Source organism: Rhincodon typus, chromosome 24 (genome assembly GCF_021869965.1).
Source record: "Rhincodon typus isolate 14 chromosome 24, sRhiTyp1.1, whole genome shotgun sequence".
NCBI classification, from domain to species: Eukaryota; Metazoa; Chordata; class Chondrichthyes; order Orectolobiformes; family Rhincodontidae; genus Rhincodon; species Rhincodon typus.
Window position 1 is genome coordinate 10,946,134 of NC_063355.1, and position 21,895 is coordinate 10,968,028.

A 21,895-nucleotide genomic window follows, 5' to 3' on the forward strand; every position below is an offset into this window, starting at 1 on the left:
CCTGCTCCTCTGATGCTGCTTGGCCTGATATGTTCATCCAGCTCTACACCTTGTTATCTAAAATAATATGCATACCAGGCTTTTCCATTATCAAGAAAGTAACTATTTATTGTAATCCAATACTGTTTTTAACCAATGTCAAGAAAAAATATGAATTGCTAACCCTATAAATTCAATTCTACTCCTTTTTTAAAAGTTCCCATATGTATACAGATTCTCAATCAGACAAAATCAAACATAAGTATTATGGGTGGGGAAGGAAAAACTAGTAAGAGAGGACAGTTCTGGCACCAGTTGGATCATGTGTCGATCAGTTGTTTTCTTTCAGTTTTCTTCTGACTCCTTTTGCTTCTTTGCCAATGATGTGAGGTTGTGGATACACTGATTCTCAGTCTTTCATTCCTGGTTGAGGATTCACCCTTTCTGTGCCTCTAAGGTGTTTTCCCTTCTTCATTTCAAAAGGGGATTTGCAGGGAGAACCGCTGACAGAGAAAGATGATGGAGAGTAGCTAGCTCCTTGGGATTTTCTTTTACTTCTGCACACAGAAGAGAGAGATGGATGCTTTCTCCTTGCAGGTTGGATGTTTCTACTTTATTGTCCACACACAAGGCTGTGGTCACCTGCTGAGGAGACAGTCAGGTGGTCTACAATCCTAAGAATAAGTAAAAGTGGTCTTTACATATTTCTACCCTTAGAGAGATGAACATCATTTCAAAAATGTAACATGAGATTTACATTCATTCATCCTTATCGCTCATACAATCTTTTATCATCTTTCTCTTAAATTCTTAGCTTAATTTGTCAATTTTACTTTCTGGACAATGCATCAGCTAATGCATTGTGTTTACCAGAAATGTGAACAATCTTTACATTGAACGATTGAATGAATAAACTGTATTGTAACAATTTTGCATTTCAGTTTTAAACTTTTCAGTGAATGCTAATGGACTATCATTAGTATTGATTTCATTGCAACCCTGTTAGACATGCATTGTAAAATATTGAAGAGCCAATAATAATTCCAAAAGTCTCCTTTTGTGGTGTAGAATACTTCATTTGTTACTGGTTTAGTTTCTTAGAAAAGCACCCTGATGGCATCTCTATTCCCATCATATCAACTTGCAATAAGAGTGCACGTATTTCCAAGTCACGAGCATCAATTGCTGTTTTAAAAGGTTTGATAAAGTCAGAGAGGCCATCACCAGTTCATTTATTAGGATTACCTTCAGTTTTTTAAAGGTTACTTGGTATTCTGCTGACCATACCTCTTTTGTCTGTTCAGTAACAAATTTCTTAAAGGCCCACCTGTATGTGATTTCCCATGTAGTTTTAGGAAAAAAAATTCGATTGGAGCCTTCAATTTTGCTGTTCTTGGCAATACTTGCCCTTGTCCTACAATATGTCCCAGGCACGTTACCCTTGTTTTTTCCAATTCACTTTTGGCCAGATCTATTATTAAGCCAGTTAACTGTAATTACTTAAACAGATTCTGTAATTGCCTTCCATGTAATTCCCAAGTATTGCTGTATATTACAACATTGTCTAAGTAATTTACACAACTTCAGCTACAGCTTGATTCATAATTCTTTTGAATGTAGCTGGCATGTTTATTAACCCAAATGCGATGACTCGACATTTATATAACCCATAAATTGTGAAAAAAGCAGATATTTCTTTGGTCCTTGATTTTAACGGCACTTGTCAGTAACCCTTAAAAGATTAATTTTAGAAAAAAGTTGCATTGCCAACCCTCTCAATACAATCTTCTAACTGAGGAATTGCCAATGAATCTGTTTCTAATTACTGTGTGTACTTTTCTGTAGTCTAAACAGAATCTAGTTAATCCTTCTGGTTTAAGAACTAGCATGACTAATGAATTCCAGTTGCTTTGGCTGGGTTAATTCAAGCAATTTGCCAGTATAAATCTCTGTTTGCACCTTAGCTTGCTTTTTGGGGGTCAACCAATAAGGATATTGTTTCTGAGTCTGCTGTATCTACATTATGACCAGCAAAATTATATATATAGGTTTATCGCTACAGATTTCTTTACACTTCCTAAGTAACCTTACCAGATCTTCCTGTTTTCTTTCCTGTAAAGTAGAGTGGGGGGAGGGGGTTAGTGGGGTGGGGTTGGGTTGAATTGCGGAGGGAGAAAGGGTGTTGACAGTTCATATTAAGTGATCGGAATGTGAGAATGGCAGAACAATGGTGTGTCTAAGTGTCAGACTGGCAAGAACAGACAGTCCCACTGGGGTGGGGGAAGTGGGGAGAGAGGACATGTTGACAGAGAATGTAACAAGTAAAGCTAAAAGAAGGGGAAGGAAAGGGATCAGAGCGGGTTCACAGTCTGAAGGTGTAGGATGAAAGATGGGAGGTTGTCCAGAGGATCATTGGTTATAAAGAGTATTGATGTTAGGAATAGTCTCATTCTGTTTGAGAGTGACTGGGGAGATGGTTTGACTCAGTGTCTGGAGAATTAAATTTGTGGAGCCCAATATTTAGTTGTAGACAATTGTGGTTTGAATATCCCTGAATGCTGGAGAACTGCAAAGATAATGTGGAGGCAGTGAAGCAGTTGAGAGAGGAACTCCTAAGGTAGATCTAGATGTCACTCAATTTGGAACCTGGTTTCATGAGTTCAGATGATGTTGTCGAGAGACAGCATGTGGCTAAGAAATAGAAACAGAGCAAGGATAGATCCCTGAGGGGTTCCAGGGCCAACAATGCAGGGATGGGAAGAGAAGGCATGGGAGGTGACTCCCTTTTTATAATTGGGTAAACAAGAATGGACTGAGCCCGGGCAGTCCCACTCAGTTGGATGACATTGAAGATGTTTGAAGGAGGGCCTTAAACCTTGTTGTTTTATTATTTTTGTGGCCCCCTGCCTTATCTTTTGAAACCAATCCAGATTGCTTTTTCTTTTTAAGTTTCTAAATGCTTTCCAAGTATGTCAGTGCCTAGAAACGAAGAGAGATTTACAGCACGGAAAGAGCTGTGTCCAGCCTAACTTTATTTCCAGTTCTTGGTCTATTAACCTGTAAGCTACAACACCTTAAGTGCCTGTCCAAATGTTCTTTAAATTCACTGAGGGTGCCTCTATTATGTTTCGGGCACAGATTTGAAGACCCCTATCACCCCCTGGATAAAAAGAATGACACCTCAACTCCTTATAAATCCTCATAACAATTATTTTAAATCAATGCCCCCTGGTTGTTTATCTCGCTGCTAATGTAAATAGGCCCTTCCTATCCATTCTACCTAAGCCTCTCATACTTTTATACATCTGAATTAAATTTTCCATGAGCCTCTTCAGTTTCAAAAAAACCCCAGCCAATGCATTATTTGCTCAAAGCTGAAATTCTCCATTCTTGGCAACATCTTCATCAGTCTCCCTTGAACGTTCTCCAACATGACCAGTCCAGCATTTCTTGCTGCAACTGCCTTCCTTACAGTCAACCAAATGATCAATTTTTGTATCCTCTGCAAACCTGTTAACCACTTAGTGATAGCCCCTACAATTTGGTCTAAATCATTGATTATGTACCACAGTCAGCAGGAATGCAACGCTGAATACTGTGGAACTTCATTGAAATTAGTTTCTAGGCAGAAAACACAATAGTGCTTTGTTCCTGTCACTGAGCCAATTTTAGATTCCATGACCTTTTAACTTCTGGCCAGTCTGCCATGTGGGACCTTGTCAAAAGCATTATTAAAATCAATCCACCTGGACAAGGCTTTTTCTTATCTTTCAGCTTGTTTGGTTTATCAATCATCTCACCCTCTTGCTATTTTAAATGTCTCAATATCTTTTGATTTCATAGAACATAGAACAGTACAGCACAGTACAGGCCCTTCAGCCCATGATATTGTGCCGACCTATTAACCAACTAAGATCACACTACCCTGCATACCCTACATTTTACTATCCTCCATGTGCCTATCCAAGAGTTGCTTAAAAGTCTCTAAAGTATCTGACTCCACTACCACTGCCGGCAGTGCATTCCACACGCCCACCACTCTCTGTGTGAAGAACCTACCTCTGACATCTCCCCATACCGTCCTCCAATCACCTTAAAATTATGCCCCCTTGTAATAGTCATTTCCGCCCTGGGGGAAAAAGTCTGTGACTATGCACTCTATCTGTGCCTCTCATCATCTTCTACACCTCTATCAAGTCACCTCTGATCTGTCTTTGCTCCCTCAACCTTTCCTCATAAGACCTGCCCTGCAGTCCAGGCAGCATCCTGGTAAATCTCCTCTGCACCCTCTCTAAAGCTTCCACATCTTTCCTATAATGAGGTGACCAGAACTGAACACAATATTCCAAGTATGGTCTAACCAAGAGTTTTATAGAGCTGCAGCGTAACCTCACGGCTCTTAAACTCAGTTCCCCTGGCAATGAAAGTCAACGCACCATACGCCTTCTTTACGACCCTATCAACTTGGGTAGCAACTTTGAGGGATCTATGGACGTGGACCCCAAGATCCCTCTGTTCCTCCACACTGCCGAGAATCCTGCATCAACCCTATATTCTGCGTTCAAATTCAACCTTCCAAAATGAATCACTTCACACTTCTCCAGGTTGAATTCCATCTGTCACTTCTTTGCCCAGCTCTGCATCCGGTCAATGTCCCGTTGCAACCTACAACAGCCCTCCACACTGTCCACAACTCCACCAACCTCTGACTGGAGTCAGAGTTGACACAAACGTTGAGATTGCTGGAAGCAAGGACATCACAAGGACTTCAGTTAGATAGTGCCCTTTACCCAACCATCAGCAGCTGCTTCATGAGTGACCTTGCCTGCATTGTAAGATCAGAAATGGGCATGCTCATTGATGATTGTTCAGCATTCATTTCCATTTGCAAATCCTCAAACAAACAAGAAAATCATTCTCACTTCTGTAAGGCCTTCACAGTATTCAGAGCTAAGTGATGACTGGAAAATGACATTGGTGCCACAAAGTAATGAGCAACAACCATCCCAAAGTAGGTCTCACCATTTCCACTTGGCATTCAATAGCTTTACCATTGCCAAATGCCCCAGCAATCCTTGGCCATCACTGGCCAGTTATGTGAGCATTGTGACTTGGCTGGCATGGTGGCTAAGTCGTTAGAACTGCTGCCTCACAGTGCCGGGGACCTGGGTTCGATTCCACTCTTCAGTGACTATTTGTGTGAAGTTTGCACATCCTCCCCGTGTTCTGCATGGGTTTCCCCTGGATGCTTTGGTTTCCTCCCGCAGTCCAGAGATGTGTAGGTCAGGTGGTTTGGCCATGCTAAATCGCCATGTAATGTCCACGGATGTGCAGGCTAAGTGAAATAGCCATGGTAAATGCAGGGTTATGGGGATAGGGTTGGGGGGTTGTCTGGGTGGGAAGCCCTTTCGAGGGTTGTTACGGACTCAATGGGCTGAATGGCCTGCTTCCACACTGTAGGGATTCTATTCTGTAACTGCAATAGCAGATCAGAGGCTGGGAAATTTGCAATGTGTACTTCAGCTCCTGACCTCGTAAAGCCTTTCCATCACTCACAAAGCATGAATCAGAATTGTGATGAATATTATGTTTGCTTGGATGAGTGTTGCTCCCCAGCCCCAAAGAAGCTCAACACCATTCATGAGAGCACTTGGCAGTCTGTATTCCATCCACCACTTTCAATATTTACTCTCTGCACCGTCACATTTAGCACCATCCTCAGAGCGCGCTGCAAGACCTTGCTCAGGTTTCTTTGACAGACCTTCCAAACCCATGACCATTACCACCTAGAAAGATAAAGCCGCAGTTGCAGTCATTCTTCCGTGTCCATGAGGGTCCTGTTTCTGAGAACCCCCATGAATGATGAAATTTGCGAGTGCGGAACTCATTTAAAAAAGTTAAAAATTGCGGATGTGCAATTTTTGCCTGTGGATGTTGATTTTTGCTGTTTCTTATCTTTTGGTGCGAAAAGGTAAATTCATAGACAGAGGATTTACTGTACTCAGGAATGCCATCATTGCTTGGTCATTGTAGTGATTGTAACAAGGTTAGCCAAGTGGACCTCATAGAATACTGGGGCTGTTAATCTGGTCCAAACAGGGAGCCCTAGCTGACAGATATAAACAGGAGTGTCAGAGGTCCTGTTCACTCTGAAAGCTGGCTCTGAGGGAGCCATATGTAAATAAAGGGTGACTCGGTAACAAGATACCAATCTCTATGGAGTTATTTCAGACATATATCACTCTTCTTTCATTGTCACTTGGTCAAAGTTTTGCAAAATCCCTACTGAAGAGCACCGTTTTTGTACCTTCATGACAAGGATGTCAGCAATTGAAATCTGAAAGAAGCAACTCGCTAGCAACGTCTGATGGCAGTTAGAGCAAGACAATAAATATTCCCCTTTTTAATGATTTCCACATCCTATAAATAAATATGTAAAATAAATGGGACTGCATCTGATAGCTATTTTATGGCCTTTCCTGGAAAGTATAGATTTATGCATATCAGGAAGGAAGAGATTTTGCTTGCGGTACACGTAACATGAACACTTTAAGGTTTCGTTGGTGCCATTGCCAAATGTGAGTGATAGCCGTCCTGACATTTCCTTCCTGCCTCATTTCCTTCCTCATGGAGCAATGTCCCCAAAGATAAATGTTGGAAATTGGAGACAACCCAGCACAGCAGTTATATGGAGAGAAGCTTTAAGTATATAATGATCCTGTAGCAGCTTTAACATAATGAATTGTCCCAGTGTGCTTCACAGGATGGTAATGAAACAAAATTTGGCACTGAACTATATAAGGAGGTATTAGAAAGGATCTGAAGAGCATCATACTGGGAGAGAGAGAGGTAGGGAGACATTTGAATGCACGGCTGCCATTGTTGGAACGATGGCAAATGGAATACACAGAACGTTTTGAAGCTGATGTTGCTGCAGAGGTAATGATGATATTTATAAAGAGCAAATAGTTCCTGAAGGGGTTAACTGATATCACAAGAGAAATTTAACTTATTGGGATATAACAGACTATTCCTAGGAGGAGCTAACCAGTTTCAAGTTGCAGGTTCATCTCTAATATGACTTAATATGTATGTATGCTGATGTCTAGCATGAGGTCTCACAAGACATAAGAGATGTTAAAGCAACATGGTGGCTCAGTGGTTAGCACTGCTGCTTCACAGTGCCAAGGACCTGCGTTTGATTTAACCCTCAGGTGACTGTCTGTGTGGAATTTGCACATTTTCCCCGTGTTTGCGTGTATTTTCTCTGGATGCTCTAGTTTCCTCTCACAGTCCAAAGATGTGCAGGTTAGGTTGATTGGCTATGCTAAATAGCCCGTACTTGCAGGGAGGCACGTGGGTCTGGGTAGGAAGCTCTTTAGAGGGTTGGTATGGCCTGCTTACACTATAAAATCCCACTATAGGGATTCTATGATTTTATGAAGAGACTTACATATAATTGAGATGTAATATAATTTTTTTGTAAAAAAAAACTCTGTTTATTAAGATCAAACCTCTCTTCTGCCCAAGACTTTGTGTGGGTATCCTTCCTTAATTGGGATAAGTAACTTGGGCTAATGGCGGTAGGAAAGTTTGGTGACTGTGAATCTACCCAAAGCATCTCAGATAGTACCGCTGAACATGACCGCAATATATACCCTGGTCCAATGATCAGGCAAGTTTTGCGAGATTTATCATCTCCACGAGTGTTGGACTTGATTGTGCAGGTAATAATTTTACAACAGAACTCCCTGCAGAGTAAGACAATCTGATGACAGCAGAAATCCAATGGAGACAAAAATAGAAATTGCTGGCAAAGCTCAGCAGGTCTAGCAGCATCTGTGGAGAGAAATCAGAGTTAACATTTCGGGTCGAGTGACCTTTCCTCAGAACAGAAATCCAATGGAAGTGATTCAGTTATGAAAAAGGCCATTAGAGACTCACGGTTACAGGATGTACTTTGTTCACGGAGTGCCTTGAGTACACATTTGAAAGGTCTGTATCTGAAGACAATGGAACCTTTGCTTGCCACCATGGTTTATCCTTCACTATGCTAAGCTGACACCTGGACTGATTTTTTAAAACAAGCTTTCAGTGGGTTAGACTTCCACATCAATAGCATTTTGTTTTCGAGAAGAACGAATCAGAGTGTTTATTAAGAACTTTAGATTTCATTAGTGCTTACACTGGCAAAAGTATCTGCAGACTGTCAGCTGTAATGCTGTTCCAACTGTGGCTCTCAGAAGATTAGAATAGCTGTACTTTAACATTTTGCTTTTGCATGAATACCCTGTATTTTAGATGATGATGAAAGGCGTTGTTTCCGCAGCCAGATGCTAATCCAAATGTACAAGTAGAAATTTGTCTTTTGCTATCAACAAATTCCGTCAGCACTGTGTCTCACTGTCAGCTGCAATTTCAGCACAAAAGACAGTTTCTGCCAGTGGCCTACACTGACAGACTCGCCTATGTGTTTCCTTTTTCCTGCAGTTTAACCACTTGATGGTGTTAGAGAATGTAGATATTCTCATAAACTGAAATGAGTGCTTTGTTTTCCTCCTTCCTTACTCCCATACTTGAAGTGAGGCTAATACTATGCAGCAAAATTCCGTAAAGTGGTTATTGAATTACAATTCAGTCATGACAATTAAAATAGCCACAGCTACTTCTAGAAGATAAGCCGCTTTACTTTCAAAGTTAGACTAGCAAATTTTTGCTCAAGCAGTTAAATGCGTGGGCTAGAGTCTCTGATGCAGTATATTGCAGACTTTCCCAAACAAAAAGAGCTTGATTGTGCAAAAGCTACATTTGCTGTCACTGCGCCTGCGAAATGCACTCTTAACTGCCCTCTAGGTCAGTATTTATTGCCCATCCCTAATTGCCCAATCAGTGATACCCACATCTCCTGAACAAATAACAAAATGAACAGCGAGGTGTTGGGTGCAGTTGTGAAGGGAGAATGTGAAGAGGTGTGGGGTGAGGCAAGTGAGGTAGTGAGGAAGAGTGAGTAAATGAAGTGGTGACTGGTGATTAAATAGGGTGAGTGACGCAGTATGGTGGGGGGGGATGAGTGAAGTGCACTGAGTGACCTTCATGTTGGAAGCCAGGCACCAACATCTGAGAGCACACTCCATGGGCACCAACCACAGGCAGCCACGTCCATGGCCATTGACACGAGAGGGAGGCAGGTAGAACGGGAGATGAACGTTATTATTGTTGGACAGGTGAAGAGGTGTCCTGAGTGAGTAGAGGTGGTGGTGCTTAGAGCATGCAGGCTGAAAGGTGTCAGGAGCTGTGGTGGATGGAGAAGATGTTGAAGGTAATGGTGAGTTTGGTAGAACATGACACATGTCAGGCTCTAACAAGTCTCATGCCACATTTCAGATACATGTACAGGACACTTCAGTACCTCAGTGCTGCACCTAGGACTGTACCAGCAACTATCATTAAAATGCTGCAGCAAGGACACTATGTGTGCACCCAGATCATGGACTGTATCAGGTTGCGTCTCCATACTCTTTGCTTGCCATCATAAAGCTCACTCAGTTTTAGCCTACCTGGTAGCTCGCAGCATCCCTGCCTTGCATTTCCTTGTCTTGCCCTGCTTTGTCTTCTTACGATTTGCTCCTCAGTCAGAGATACCAGCTTTATATTACTTCTGTCTTGCTATGCCATTTAGCAGGAAACTTTTCACAGTTGTCAGCAAGCCAGGGAGTTAGTCTTTTTGCTCAGGGGGCCCCAGCAAGTCAAGGGCAATCCCTGATACTGGTCCAAACCATATTTGGGATTGTCAGAGCCAGGATCCTCTCCTCATGAGCGGTCAGGAGCTGAATGAAGAATAACTACCACCTGTCTTCACTCTTTCTGTTCTATTGTGGACTGGTTTCCTCGTGGAATGAGAGAGAGGCAGGTGTTACTGAAGATGAAACTAGGTGGCGCAGCTATTACTGTTGGTGGAGTGGATAAGATTAATCCTGTACTTAAATGCTGGGTATGCCTCCAGCAGCGGAGACTGGTTTAACCCAGGTGGCATCTTCAAACCAGCTTGACATGGACTGTTGTTGTGGCCTCCTCTAATGCTCCTGGGGAAAGAGGATATCTTGTGTATGCACCGTCCCATCCAGCAGAGTCCACTCCAGGTCTTTGCCCAGAAAGCAGGATACTGGTATTCCTCATATCCTCTAAGTTTCGGACAACTGTCAAGAACTGTGTGGGGCAGCCCTGGACTGACATTGCTAGTCCCTCCAATGGGGAGGCGATGGCCTAATGGTATTATGGCTGGATTGTTAATCCAGAGACCCAGATAACGTTCTGGGGACCCGGGTTCAAATCCTGCCATGGCAGATGGTGGAATTTGAATCCAATAAAATATCTGGAATTAAGAATCTAATGATGACTGTGAATCCATTGTCGATTGTCTGAAAAACCTATCTGTTCACCAAAGTCCTTTATGGAAGGAAACTGCCATCCTTACCCTCTGGGCAATTAGGGATGGGCAATAAATGCTGCCTGGCCAGTGACACCCTCAACCTGTGAATGAGTAAAGGAAAAAAATAAGTCCAGGCACACAGTGATCTTTTAAATATGATGGGGACTCACTGTATGCCAATGAATTTCAAGGTATCTGTGGCTGTTGTTAATGTGAGCTGTTCCATTCCTGGGATGGGATGGAAATCATTACATGTGAGACTCCATAGGGATAATCAAAGTGGTGGGTTTGGCAGGATATGGCAATAAATCTTTCTGGCCTAGTAGTGACGAATCCTCCAAAAAACTGAACATAGCTGAAACTTAGACAAAAATCATAAGATTGACTCGAGAGAAACTACTTCCTCTGGTGAGGTTATCCAAAACAAGAAGGAATAATTAAAACAAAACTAGGCTGTTTAGGAATGAAATAAGAAAGCATATTTTCTCATAAATGGCACTGGAAATCTGGAGCTAACTTCCCCTGCTGTAACCACCAAAATTTCTTGGATGAAGCAATGGAGGTGGTTATAGTATGGTTAGTGCAGTTGATTTGTATTTGGACTTTCAAAAGACATTTAATAAATTTGCTCATAATTAACTCACCAGCAAAATTGGAGTTCATGGGATTAAAGGAGCAGTGACTGCTTGGTATGAAATGGACTGAGGGAGAGAAAGACAAACAACTGGTTTCTTTTTAGAAAGGAGGCAAGAATGTAATGAAATAAAAGCAAAACACTGTGAATGTTGGAAATCTGAAACAAACACCAAGAATGCTGGAGAAACTCATGTCTGGCAGTATCTGTGGAGAGAGAAACAGAGTTAACATTTTGTGTCCACTATGACTCTTCTGGAGAAAAAAGAAAAACCAGAGGGCTCAAATTTACGGTAATTGATTAAAGAGCCAAAGGCAACATGAGGAAAAACAGTTTATACAACGAGTTGCCATTGGCTGAACAGACTGGCTGAAAGAGTGGTGGAAACAGCAGATTCAGGAGTAACTTACAAACAGAAATTGGGTCGGTTCTTGAAGGACAAAAATGTTCAGGATTCTTTGGTAAAAGCAGGAGATTGGGATTAATTAAACAACACTGTCAAAGAACTAGGCATGATGGGTCGATACTCATCTGCAAAATCCAAGACCTAGGACTCTGCTCCCCTTTTTGCAACTGGATCCTCGACTTCCTGATCCACAGATCGCAATCAGTAAAGATAGGCGACAACACCTCCTCCAAGATAATCCTCAATACCGGTGCCCTGCAAAGCTGTGTACTCAGCCCCTTACTATACTCCTTATACACTCACAATTGTGTGGCCAAATTCTGTTGTAACTCCATTTACAAGTTTGCTGCTGACACCACCATAGTTCATCAGATCTCAAACAACAATGCAACAGATTACAGGAAAGTGATAGATAGCTTAGTGGTATGGTGTAAAGTCAACAATCTCTCCTTCAATGTCAGCAAAATGAAGGAGCTGGTTATCGACTTCAGGAAGCAGAATGGAGGACGTGCCCCTATCGATATCAACGGTGCTCAGATGGAGATGGTCAAGAGCTTCAAGTTTCTCGGAGTAAGTATCACTAGCAATCTGTCCTGGTCTATCCACGCCAACGCTACAGTCAAGAAAGCACACCAACGCCTCTATTTCTGCAGAAGGCTAAGGAAATTTGGCATGTCCACAATGACTGTTATTTTTATAGATGCACCATATAAAGCATCCTATCTGGATGCATCACAGCTTGGTATGGCAACTGCTCTGTCCAAGACCACAAGAAATTAGATAGTTGTGAATGCAGCCCAGTCCATCACACAAACCAGCCTTCCAACCACTGACTCCATCTATACTTCCTGCTGCCTTGGTAATGACCTCTCCCATCCCAGTTATACTCTTTACCACTCTCTTTCATCAGGCAGAAGATGCCACATTTGAAAACACGTACCAACAGATTCAAGAACAGCTTTCTCCTCGCTGTTATCAAACTTATGAACGGACCTCTCCTATATTAGAGTGGATCTTTTTCTGCACCTTCTCTGTAGCTATATCACTGTACTCCGCATTCTGTTCTCTTGCTCTGATGTACTTATGTAAGGTATGATTTATCTGGATAGCATGCAAAACAACTCTTTTCACTGTATATTGGTGCGTGTGACAAGAATAAATCAAATCAAATCAGAGATTTTCAAATTGGAGGCCTGTGACTAGTGGTGTGCCATAAGGACCACAGCTGGGTCAATTACTTTTTGTTATTTATATAAATGGTTTAGATGTGGATATAGGCGGTATGGTTAGTAAGTTTGCAGATGACACCAAAATAGGTGGTGTGGTTGACAGTGAAGAAGGTAATCTCAGAGAACAATGGGACCTTGATCAGATTGGGACAATGGGCTGAGGAGTGGCAGATGGAGTTTAATTTAGATAAATGAGGTGTTGCATTTTGGTAAGGCAATTCAGGGCAGGACTTATACACTTAATGGTAAGGTCCTGGGGAGCATTGCCAAACAAAAAGACCTAGGGGTGCAGATGCATAGTTTCTTGAAAGCAGAGTTGCAGGTAAACAGGTGATAAAGAAGGTGCTTGGTACGCTCGCCTTCATTGGTCAGAACATTGAGTGTAGGAGTTGGGATGGCATGTTGTGGCTATACAGGACATTGGTGAGGCCACTTTTGGAATACTGTGTACAATTCTCTTGCCCCTCTATAGGAAGGATGTTGTTAAACTTGAGAGGGTGCAGAAAAGATTTCCGAGGATGTTGCCAGGTCTGGAGGGTTTGGGCTACAAGGAGAGGCTGAATAGACTGGGGCTTTATTCCCTAGAGCATCGGAGACTGAGGGGTAACCTTATAGAGGTTTATAAAATCACGAGGGGCATAAATAGGGTGAATAGCTGAGGGCTTTTTCCTAGGGTGAGGGAGTCCAAACTAGAGGGCATATGTTTAAGGTGGGAGGGGAAAGATTTAAAGAGGACCTGAGTGATACTTTTCTCATGCAGAGGGGGTGCGTGTGTGAAACAAGCTGCCAGAGGAAGTGTTGGAGGCTGGTACAGTTACAGCATTTAAAAAACATCTCAATGGATATATGAATAGGAAGGATTTAGAGGGAAATAGGCCAAATACTGGCAAATGAGACTAGGTCAGATTGGCATGTCTGGTCAGTGTGTATGAATAGGACCAAAATGTCTGTTTCTGTGCTGTCTGACTCTATAACTCTATAAGCAAGGCTATCAAGGAATCTGAATCAAAGGTGATAAATAAAGTTGAAGTAACAGTCTGTCAAGATTTAATTGAATGGCAGAACAGGTTGCACAATTTGCTGAGGAGGTAGATATTTAAAGTGAAATTTGGTGTATCAAAAGGGCAGATTAGATTAGGTAGCTCCAGCTGAACAGCTAGCATCAGCAGAGTCATATATGCAGAATGGGCCTCTTCAACACTATAATGCCTATGATGCTGTGAGCATTTTGTTTTAATGTCAGAGGTCTTTGTTTGAATCCAGCTTAAATTGATAAACAGAGAAACCCCATATAAAGTGTGCTGGCACAGTTTGAACTCATCTCTTTTTGGTTCAAAGCAACACAAATTTGCCCCTAATTTGGCCACTTGTTAGTCTGAAATTGGTGTTCAATTAACTTCTGTATTTCACCTAACTACTCATCTTAATTTTTTTTTTGTTTTTGTACCATCTTAATTTTTTTTTGTTTTCGTACTTGAAGTCTTCCCTTCATTCCCTATATACAGTCATATCTGCCTACCCTGACTCTATTAATGCTAGTACCCAGTATGTAATTTCAAGATTGTGTTTGCTATTTTAAAAATGCCTTGTTTACCTCACCGTATGTAATTTTTCAGTACCCATTTTAATAACTTTTGCCTATGTGTTTGTTTCACGCTTGGGCACATTATCAAAGTTATAGGACCATGCAGCTCTCTCTCCCTCTTTCTCTCTCTCTCTCCAGTCTGCTTCTTGTTAACTGTGGTTCCAGAGGATTGACTTCCCTTGAGAATGCCCTAGCTACAGAGAGGTTGTAAGCTTGCAGGGAATGCTGTTTCCACACAAATGGAGAAAAACTCCAACTATGACACACAAGTAATTAGATTGAAAGCATTTTGTTGTGTCTGTAGTTCTGACGTGTCCTATGTCAATTGGACCATTAGCATTAATGAGGTCAGGGTAGGCAGGAGAACATGAAGACAGTAACATAATCATAGACCAGTTATGGCACAGAAAGAGGCCAATCAAACAATCAAGTCTGTGATTTCTGCAACAGCAACTCAACTGGCCCAATGCCCCAACTTTACCTGCACAGTCCCGCAATTTCTTTTATTCAGATAATTATCCAATTCTTTACTGAAGACCTTGATTGAATTTGCCTCCACATACTCTCAGGCAGTATATTCTGGATCCTAACCACTCACTCTGTAAAAATGTTTGTTTTCATGTTACCATTGCTTCTTTTGCTAATGACCTTAAAATGGTGTCCTCTGGCTCTTGAGGAACACAGCAGGCCTTTTTTCTGAAGAAGGGTCCCAACCCGAAATGTCAACTTTCCTGCTCCTCTGATGCTGCCTGGCCTGCTGTGTTCCTCCAGCTCCATACTGTGTTATCTCTGACTCCAGCATTTCTTACTATCTCCTCTGGTTCCTGACTCTTTTGTACAGTTTTTGCCATCTACTCTCTCTACAGCAGTCACCTTTTTGAAAACTTCTCCCAATTTCCTACTTAATCTTCTCTAAGGAGAACAGCTTTAGTTTCTCCAACCTATCAGTATAGCTGAAGTTCCTCATCCTTGGAAACTTTCTCATAATCATTTTCTACACCTCTTCTAATGCCTTCACATCCTTCATAATACACCATTGAGACCAAACTCGTATTTTATAAAGATCACAAAGTTTATGAAAGGTTTATAAATAAATTGAAAATGTTTTAAAATAACTTATTCCATTTTTGATTCCACTGTATCTTAAATGTTTTGCCTGCATTGTGTTCACAGGGAATAAGTGCATTCTTGGTTCCAATGCCTACACCAGGGCTATCCTTGGGAAAGAAAGAAGATAAATTGGGAATTAGAGCATCATCCACCACAAATCTCATTTTTGAAGACTGCAAAATTCCAAAGGAGAATGTCTTGGGAGAACCAGGCTTTGGCTTCAAAATAGCCATGGTATGTACTCACATTATTTTAACACCAGTGTTATTCAAACTGAAATAAGACAAAAGAAAATTGTGCACTGATACTGCACTTTCACAACCATCAGACAACTCAAAGCACTTTTTGAAATGTAGTTGCTGTTGCAAGGTTGGAAATAGCAAACAGCAACGTGATAATGACCAGATAATCCTTTTTCTGATGGCTGACACTGGCAACTGTGGGAAACTATGCATTTGCGTTCATTCAGAAATATGTAGGCGCATGGTTCAAAATCCAATATATCATCATGTAGAATTTACCTGTGACTTCATACGCAAATGCAGTACTGTGCATGTGCAGGGCCGCCTGTGTGATTTTGAAATGGGGTTCAGTGGTGGGGAGAGGGGATGTTGGCTGCGGGACAAGATAATGCCCCTGGAGTGAGGAGGGAAGTGGGCCCAGCCGCGAGGGAGTAAGGAGCAATAAGGTGGGCCTAGGACTTGTGGGAATGGGGGGATGTGACAAGGAGGGCTCAGGATTCTGGGGGCAACAAGGAGGGCCCAGGAGCAGGGAGGCCCTCTGTCACCCTTCATCTGCATTCTCCTTAGCTCTGTTTCCCCTTCCATCCCTCCTCTGGTTCTCTTCCTCATCCCAATCTCTCCCCCACCCCTCCATTTTCCCAGGTTTTGATCTCCTCCAGCCCAGAACTCTTCTTCCCAAGCTGAGTCACAATCTACCCCTCACCACCCGTAACCCCCCCCCCCAACTTTCCTGGGTCCCAAACTCTATCTTCTCCCCATTTCCCTGGATGCCAATCACTACTGTAGTGACTGTAACGAGATCAGCCAGGTGGACCTCATAGAATATGAGTTCCCTGATTGGGGCTTTTAATCTGGTTCAATCAGGGAGCCCTGGCTGACAGATATAAACTGGAGTATTAGACATCCTGCTCATGCTGAGAGCTGGCTCTGAGGGAGCTGGATCAGTGTCAAGGACCCTCCACGTGTAAATAAGGGGTGACTTGGTGACAGGATACCAGCCTATGTGCAGTTATTTCAGTCTCACTTCCCGGGTCCCAATCTCAATATGCGCTTCCACTTCCTGTGTCCTAATCTCAACCACTCCACACACCCCCCTTTAAATCGCAATCTCTACCCCCTACTTCCTGTATGGGTTCCAATCTCAACTCCTGCATCCCCTTCCTGGGTCCTGATCTCTACCTCCCCCAGGCCATGTCCCCACAAAACTGTTTGGCTGCGCACATGCACAAGTGACCACTAACTCAGTCTTTCGTGATGTTGGTTGAAAGATAGGTATTAACAGGGACATCAGGAATAACTCCCATGCTCTAAATTAGTCATGCTGTCTTCTGTGTCTACCTGAGAAGGCAGAGTGGATCCCACCTGAACGACAGCACTCCTTCAGCTACCCCCACCTCCCCCACCCCTAACTTTTCCTTAGCAAACTAGAGCTATGGTTAATGCGGTAAAATTTTGTCACACAATAAGTGGAATCTGTACTGCTGTCTGAGTCTTTTGGTATTCATTCTTATTATTTGAACATTGCTGGCAATACCAGCCCTCCTTGCCTTCTGATACAGGATACGGGCTGTCTATCTTGTAGACTAAATTGGTTACATGGGATGTTCCCAGTGCGACACCAGTAGCATTGGCAGCGTTATGAGCTTCTTTAGATTACTAATGTTCTGAACCATCAGATCAGTTGTACCAGAAAATAAAAATAAAAACCCTCAATTTGAAGGACAATACTACATTATATGGTAAGACTCCTATTAGTAAAAGCTAACATTCTGTTGGTGTCATTCATTGTAACTTACATCTGTTTTTCCACTTTGCATTCTAGGCCAAGTTATGAGATTATGAATAACAGAATTAAATGAAACTAATATTATTAAATTTGTCATTCTAATGCATTCAAAGTATACAAACCTTGTTCTCTTAAAGCAAACTAACCAGACAGCGCCAGCATACATTTTTAAAGGGTAGATCCTGTCTACTGAACGTAGTCATGAAGGTCACGAATTAAGGAGCGTTTGGTTATGATTTATACAGACTTCCAAAAGGCATTTGTTTATTTAAAGAGATGGCTAAAAAGTTGTGAAGCAATTCCACTGACGGGGTTTGGTGACTTGGTTAGCAGATAAGAAAGTAGGGCTAATAGCTTTATAGTCCAGTTCACAGGATGTGACTAGTCATGTCTCTCAGGGAGCAGTAGTGGAGCCTCAGTGACTTTAAAAAAGGAACTGTGTCTGGGTTTGCTGATGGACCAAGTTAGGTGGCATAGTAAGTAATCTAGATTTGAACAGAAAGGTAAAAATGGACATAGATTACTAAATTTACCCACCAAGTGAAAGTTAAGATCTTTAAAGCTCCATACCTTTAAGGCTAAGCTCGTCCTAGTTTTATAGGTTGTGATATCATAAAAGCATTCAGCGTTTCAGAAAGGGTCATCTTTAAAATTGTATTTGCTTTCGAAAGTCGAACTTCATTCATCTAGTTTCACATCTGTTATCGTTTTCCACACTAACTCCATAGTCGAGTAGTGTGCAGATCCTCCTGGTGGAGGCATTCTTGTGCACTGCATGGTGTATAACTACAGTGTACGCATTCATTGACAGAACACTCTTGGCTACAAGAACTTGATTTGGAGCCATGGAATACAAACAGCACACTTCCTGACTGGATTCTGCATGTAGCTACAGCATAAATGCACCCGTAATCTCTGGAAACATAAATCAAGTAACTTCCGTATTGCATTAGAAAGATTAAGCATTTTTTGCTCTTTTGTAGTTTCAATGCATTGACTTACGTACTACTGTCAGTCATGCTGAATTATTTTTTATTACTAACTTGCTAAGATCAGCATTCATGACAACATTCTTAGTTTCGTAAGCTAACTGATGGAGCTAGATTAATTGACATTAAATTTGTTTTTTGTGTGTGAATTTTTACTTATTCTTTAATTGACTCTTTATGGGCTAACATTCAGAGTCTCTGATCTGACGTTATCGTCATTTGTCACGCATTTGCTGTCCTTTGATTCTAGATGTCACCATGTCTGAGTCATGTATTGTTCCAATTATGTAGGCTCTCAGGCATTTTTCTTGCTCTGTTGTAGAAAATCTACCCACTAGTGTCAAGATCTAGATGTAAAATGCCATCTCCTAACTTGTTAATATATTCTTTTCAAAGACATTTAAAATAGAAATCTCATCTTTCTCAATTCTCTCATTTTCAGACCTATAGAAGCACAAGTTTAAAAAACAGATATTTTCTTATGCATGAAGACAGATCCAAACATATAAGTTCTTGTTTCATGCATGTAAATGTGTTGATGAGCAACGTCACGTTCGACTTTTTATGAAATGTCACCAGGGAATTGCAAAGAATTTGGCGCAAGGTTAATATCATATTGAGATGCTGTTTGTATGTATGAACACTCATATATGCAGCAAATGATTGACAGGGCTAAGTGATTCCACAACCAATGTTTCAGATTTAAGTTCTACAGTCCTGCCATATCCAGTCACGAATGGACAATTAAACAAGTAACAGGAGAAGGAGGCTGTATAAACATCCCCATCCTCAATGGTGGAAGAGCACAGCTCATCAGTGAAAAAGATAAGGCTGAAGCATTTACAGTAATCTTTAACCAATAGTGCCGGGTTGGTGGTCCATTCTAGCTTCCTCTGTAGCACCCCAGCATCACAGATGTCAGTCTTCAGCCACTTTGATTCATTCCATGCGATATCAAGAAATGGCTGGAACCACTGGATGCTGCACAGGCTAGCAACATTCTAGCAATAGCAATGAAGTTATATGTCCCAGAATCTGTTCCCTTCTGCAGCAAACTGTCCCAGTCCAGTTAGTGATCTTCGGTTGCTTCCGTCCATCACGTGGTCAGAAATGGGGATGTTTGCTAATGATTGCACAATGTTCAGCGTCATTTGTGACTCCTCAGATAGTGAAGAAATTCATGTCCAATATCCAGGATTAGGCTGACAGTGGCAAGTCACATTCACACTACACAAATGCCAGACAATGACCATCTCTAATTAGAGAGAATCAAACCATCACCCCTTCACATTATCATCATTGAATACCCCACTATCAACACCCTGGGGGTTACCATTGATCAGAAACTGAATTAGACTAGCCATATAAATATTGTAGCTACAAGGCAGAACAGAGACTAGGAATCCTGCAGGAAATAACTCATCTTCTGAGTTACCAAACCCTGCCCATCAGTTACAAAGCACAAGATGGGAGGGTGGTGGAATACTGCCCACTTGCCTGGATGAATGCAGCTTGAGCAACAGCCAAGAAGCATAACACCCATCAAGGAGGATGGCACAGTGGCTCAGTGGTTAGCACTGCTGCCTCACAGCGGCAGGAACCCAGGTTCGATTCCACCCTCGGGTGACTGTGTGGGGTTTGCACATTTTCCCCATGTCAATATGGGTTTCCTCTGGGTGCTCCTGTTTCCTCCCACAGTTCAAAGATGTGCAGGTTAGGGTGGATTGGCCATGCTAAATTCCCCCATATCATCCAGGCATGTGCAGACTGGGTGGGTTAGCCATGGGGAATGCAGAGTTATGGGGATAGAGTAGGGAGTGGATCTGGATGGGGTGCTCTTTGGAGGGTTGGTGTGGACTTGGTGAGCCAAGTGTCCTGCTTCCACAGGGTAGGAATTCTATGATTCTATGACTAAGCACCAAAACACTACCAAACCATGAAACATTCACACCAAATGCTGCAGCAGCAGCAGCATGCACCATATAGAAGATACACATAGAAATTTACTGAAGTTCCTTAGACAGCACTTCCCAAACTCAAAACCACTACCATCTAGAAGGGCAAGGGCAGCAGATACAGGTTTCCCTCCAAGTTACTCATCGTCATGACTTGGAAATATATTGCTGTTCCTTCGCTGTCACGAAGTCAAATATCCTGGAACTCCCTCCCAAATAGTATTGTGGATCTACCCACAGCATATGGACTGCAGCAATTCAAGACATCAGCTCACCACATCCTCTCAAGGGCAACTAAGGATGAGCAATAAATGCTGGCCTAGCCAACAATACCCACAGCCCATGAGCGAATAAAGAAAATGTAATTCGGTGATTGTTTCTGTTTACAATGATAAACATTTCCAATTCGATATTGTTTACGTAATGTTGAAAAGTTGTTGTTTTATATCAATTTTATAAAGTTGGTCATCCTATATAAACTATCTGGTTGCATAATCAGGTGTCAAAGTTCCTGATTACTGTTGACTCCCAAAACATACAGTGAAGCGCTTATCTTCATACGCTTAATGCCCGGCTAATTAGCTGAATAAGTAAGTCAAATGTAGCTCAGAAGCACCAGAACATAGATATCTTTTGATATCCACTGAATTGTGATAGACTATTCAATAATATCAAAGGGTTCATCATTTTTCAGAGCAGTGGTAGGGCTGATTGGATTTCTATACAAAAAATCTAGTGCAGACTTGCTGGTGTAAATCACTTCCTTCTTTGCTGCAATATTCAATTCTATTAGACCCATTATTAGTAAGGTGTGTTGGGAGAAGCATCAGGGATCATGATTTCATTATGGTTTTCTCTGATTGGCACCAACAATGCTGTTGGGAAGGGAATTCCAGGAGTTTGTCTCATTGACAATGCAGGAGCAGAAATACAGTTCCAAGTCAGGATGGTGTGTGATTTAGAGAGGAACTTGCAAGTGGTGTGGCAGTGCTCCCCTGCATTTGCTGTCTTTGTCCTTCTAGAAGATAGAGGTCAGGGATTTGGATGGTGCTGTCAAAGGTGCCTGTGTAAGTTGCTGCAGCGCATCTTATAAATGGTACATACTACTGCTACTATGAGTTGGTGGTGGAAGACATGAGTGTTTGCTTAACAGACCAATATCTGGATGTTATGTTAGGCAGCAGTACACCAGGGGCAGTATAAAAATAACAAGTAAAGTCCAGAAAGCTGGGGTGGTGGGAGACAAAGGAGAGGACTAAATTGAAATAGAATTAGAGGGAGAGATAATGCACTTGAGGCCTTGTGATGCCCATTCTCTCTGAAAGTTTTAAGGCTACTGCTGGACACCATGTCCTTCTCCTCAAGGAATATCTGGGAATAGAAAACACTGCAGGAAAGGAGAAGGCAGTCAGGAATAAGAATTCAGCTCCTTTTTGTATTTTGAAAAATAATTCAGCTCTTCTTTTGAGACAATCACCATAAAATTAACAAATTAACTAATGAAACAAGCAGCAATTCACAAACATGACCACTGCACCACAAGAGTCCAAA

At 41.9% G+C, this 21,895-nt stretch overlaps 1 protein-coding gene across 1 annotated transcript in view; it reads left to right on the forward strand.

Moving 5' to 3' along the window:
• acads (acyl-CoA dehydrogenase short chain) overlaps positions 1 to 21,895 on the forward strand; it is a 140,861-nt gene that overhangs the window by 49,420 nt on the left and 69,546 nt on the right. Inside the window, exon 6 of the mRNA XM_048611704.1 lies at positions 15,436 to 15,606. Coding sequence (XP_048467661.1) covers positions 15,436 to 15,606 — 171 coding nt within the window. The remainder of the gene's footprint in view (positions 1 to 15,435; positions 15,607 to 21,895) is intronic.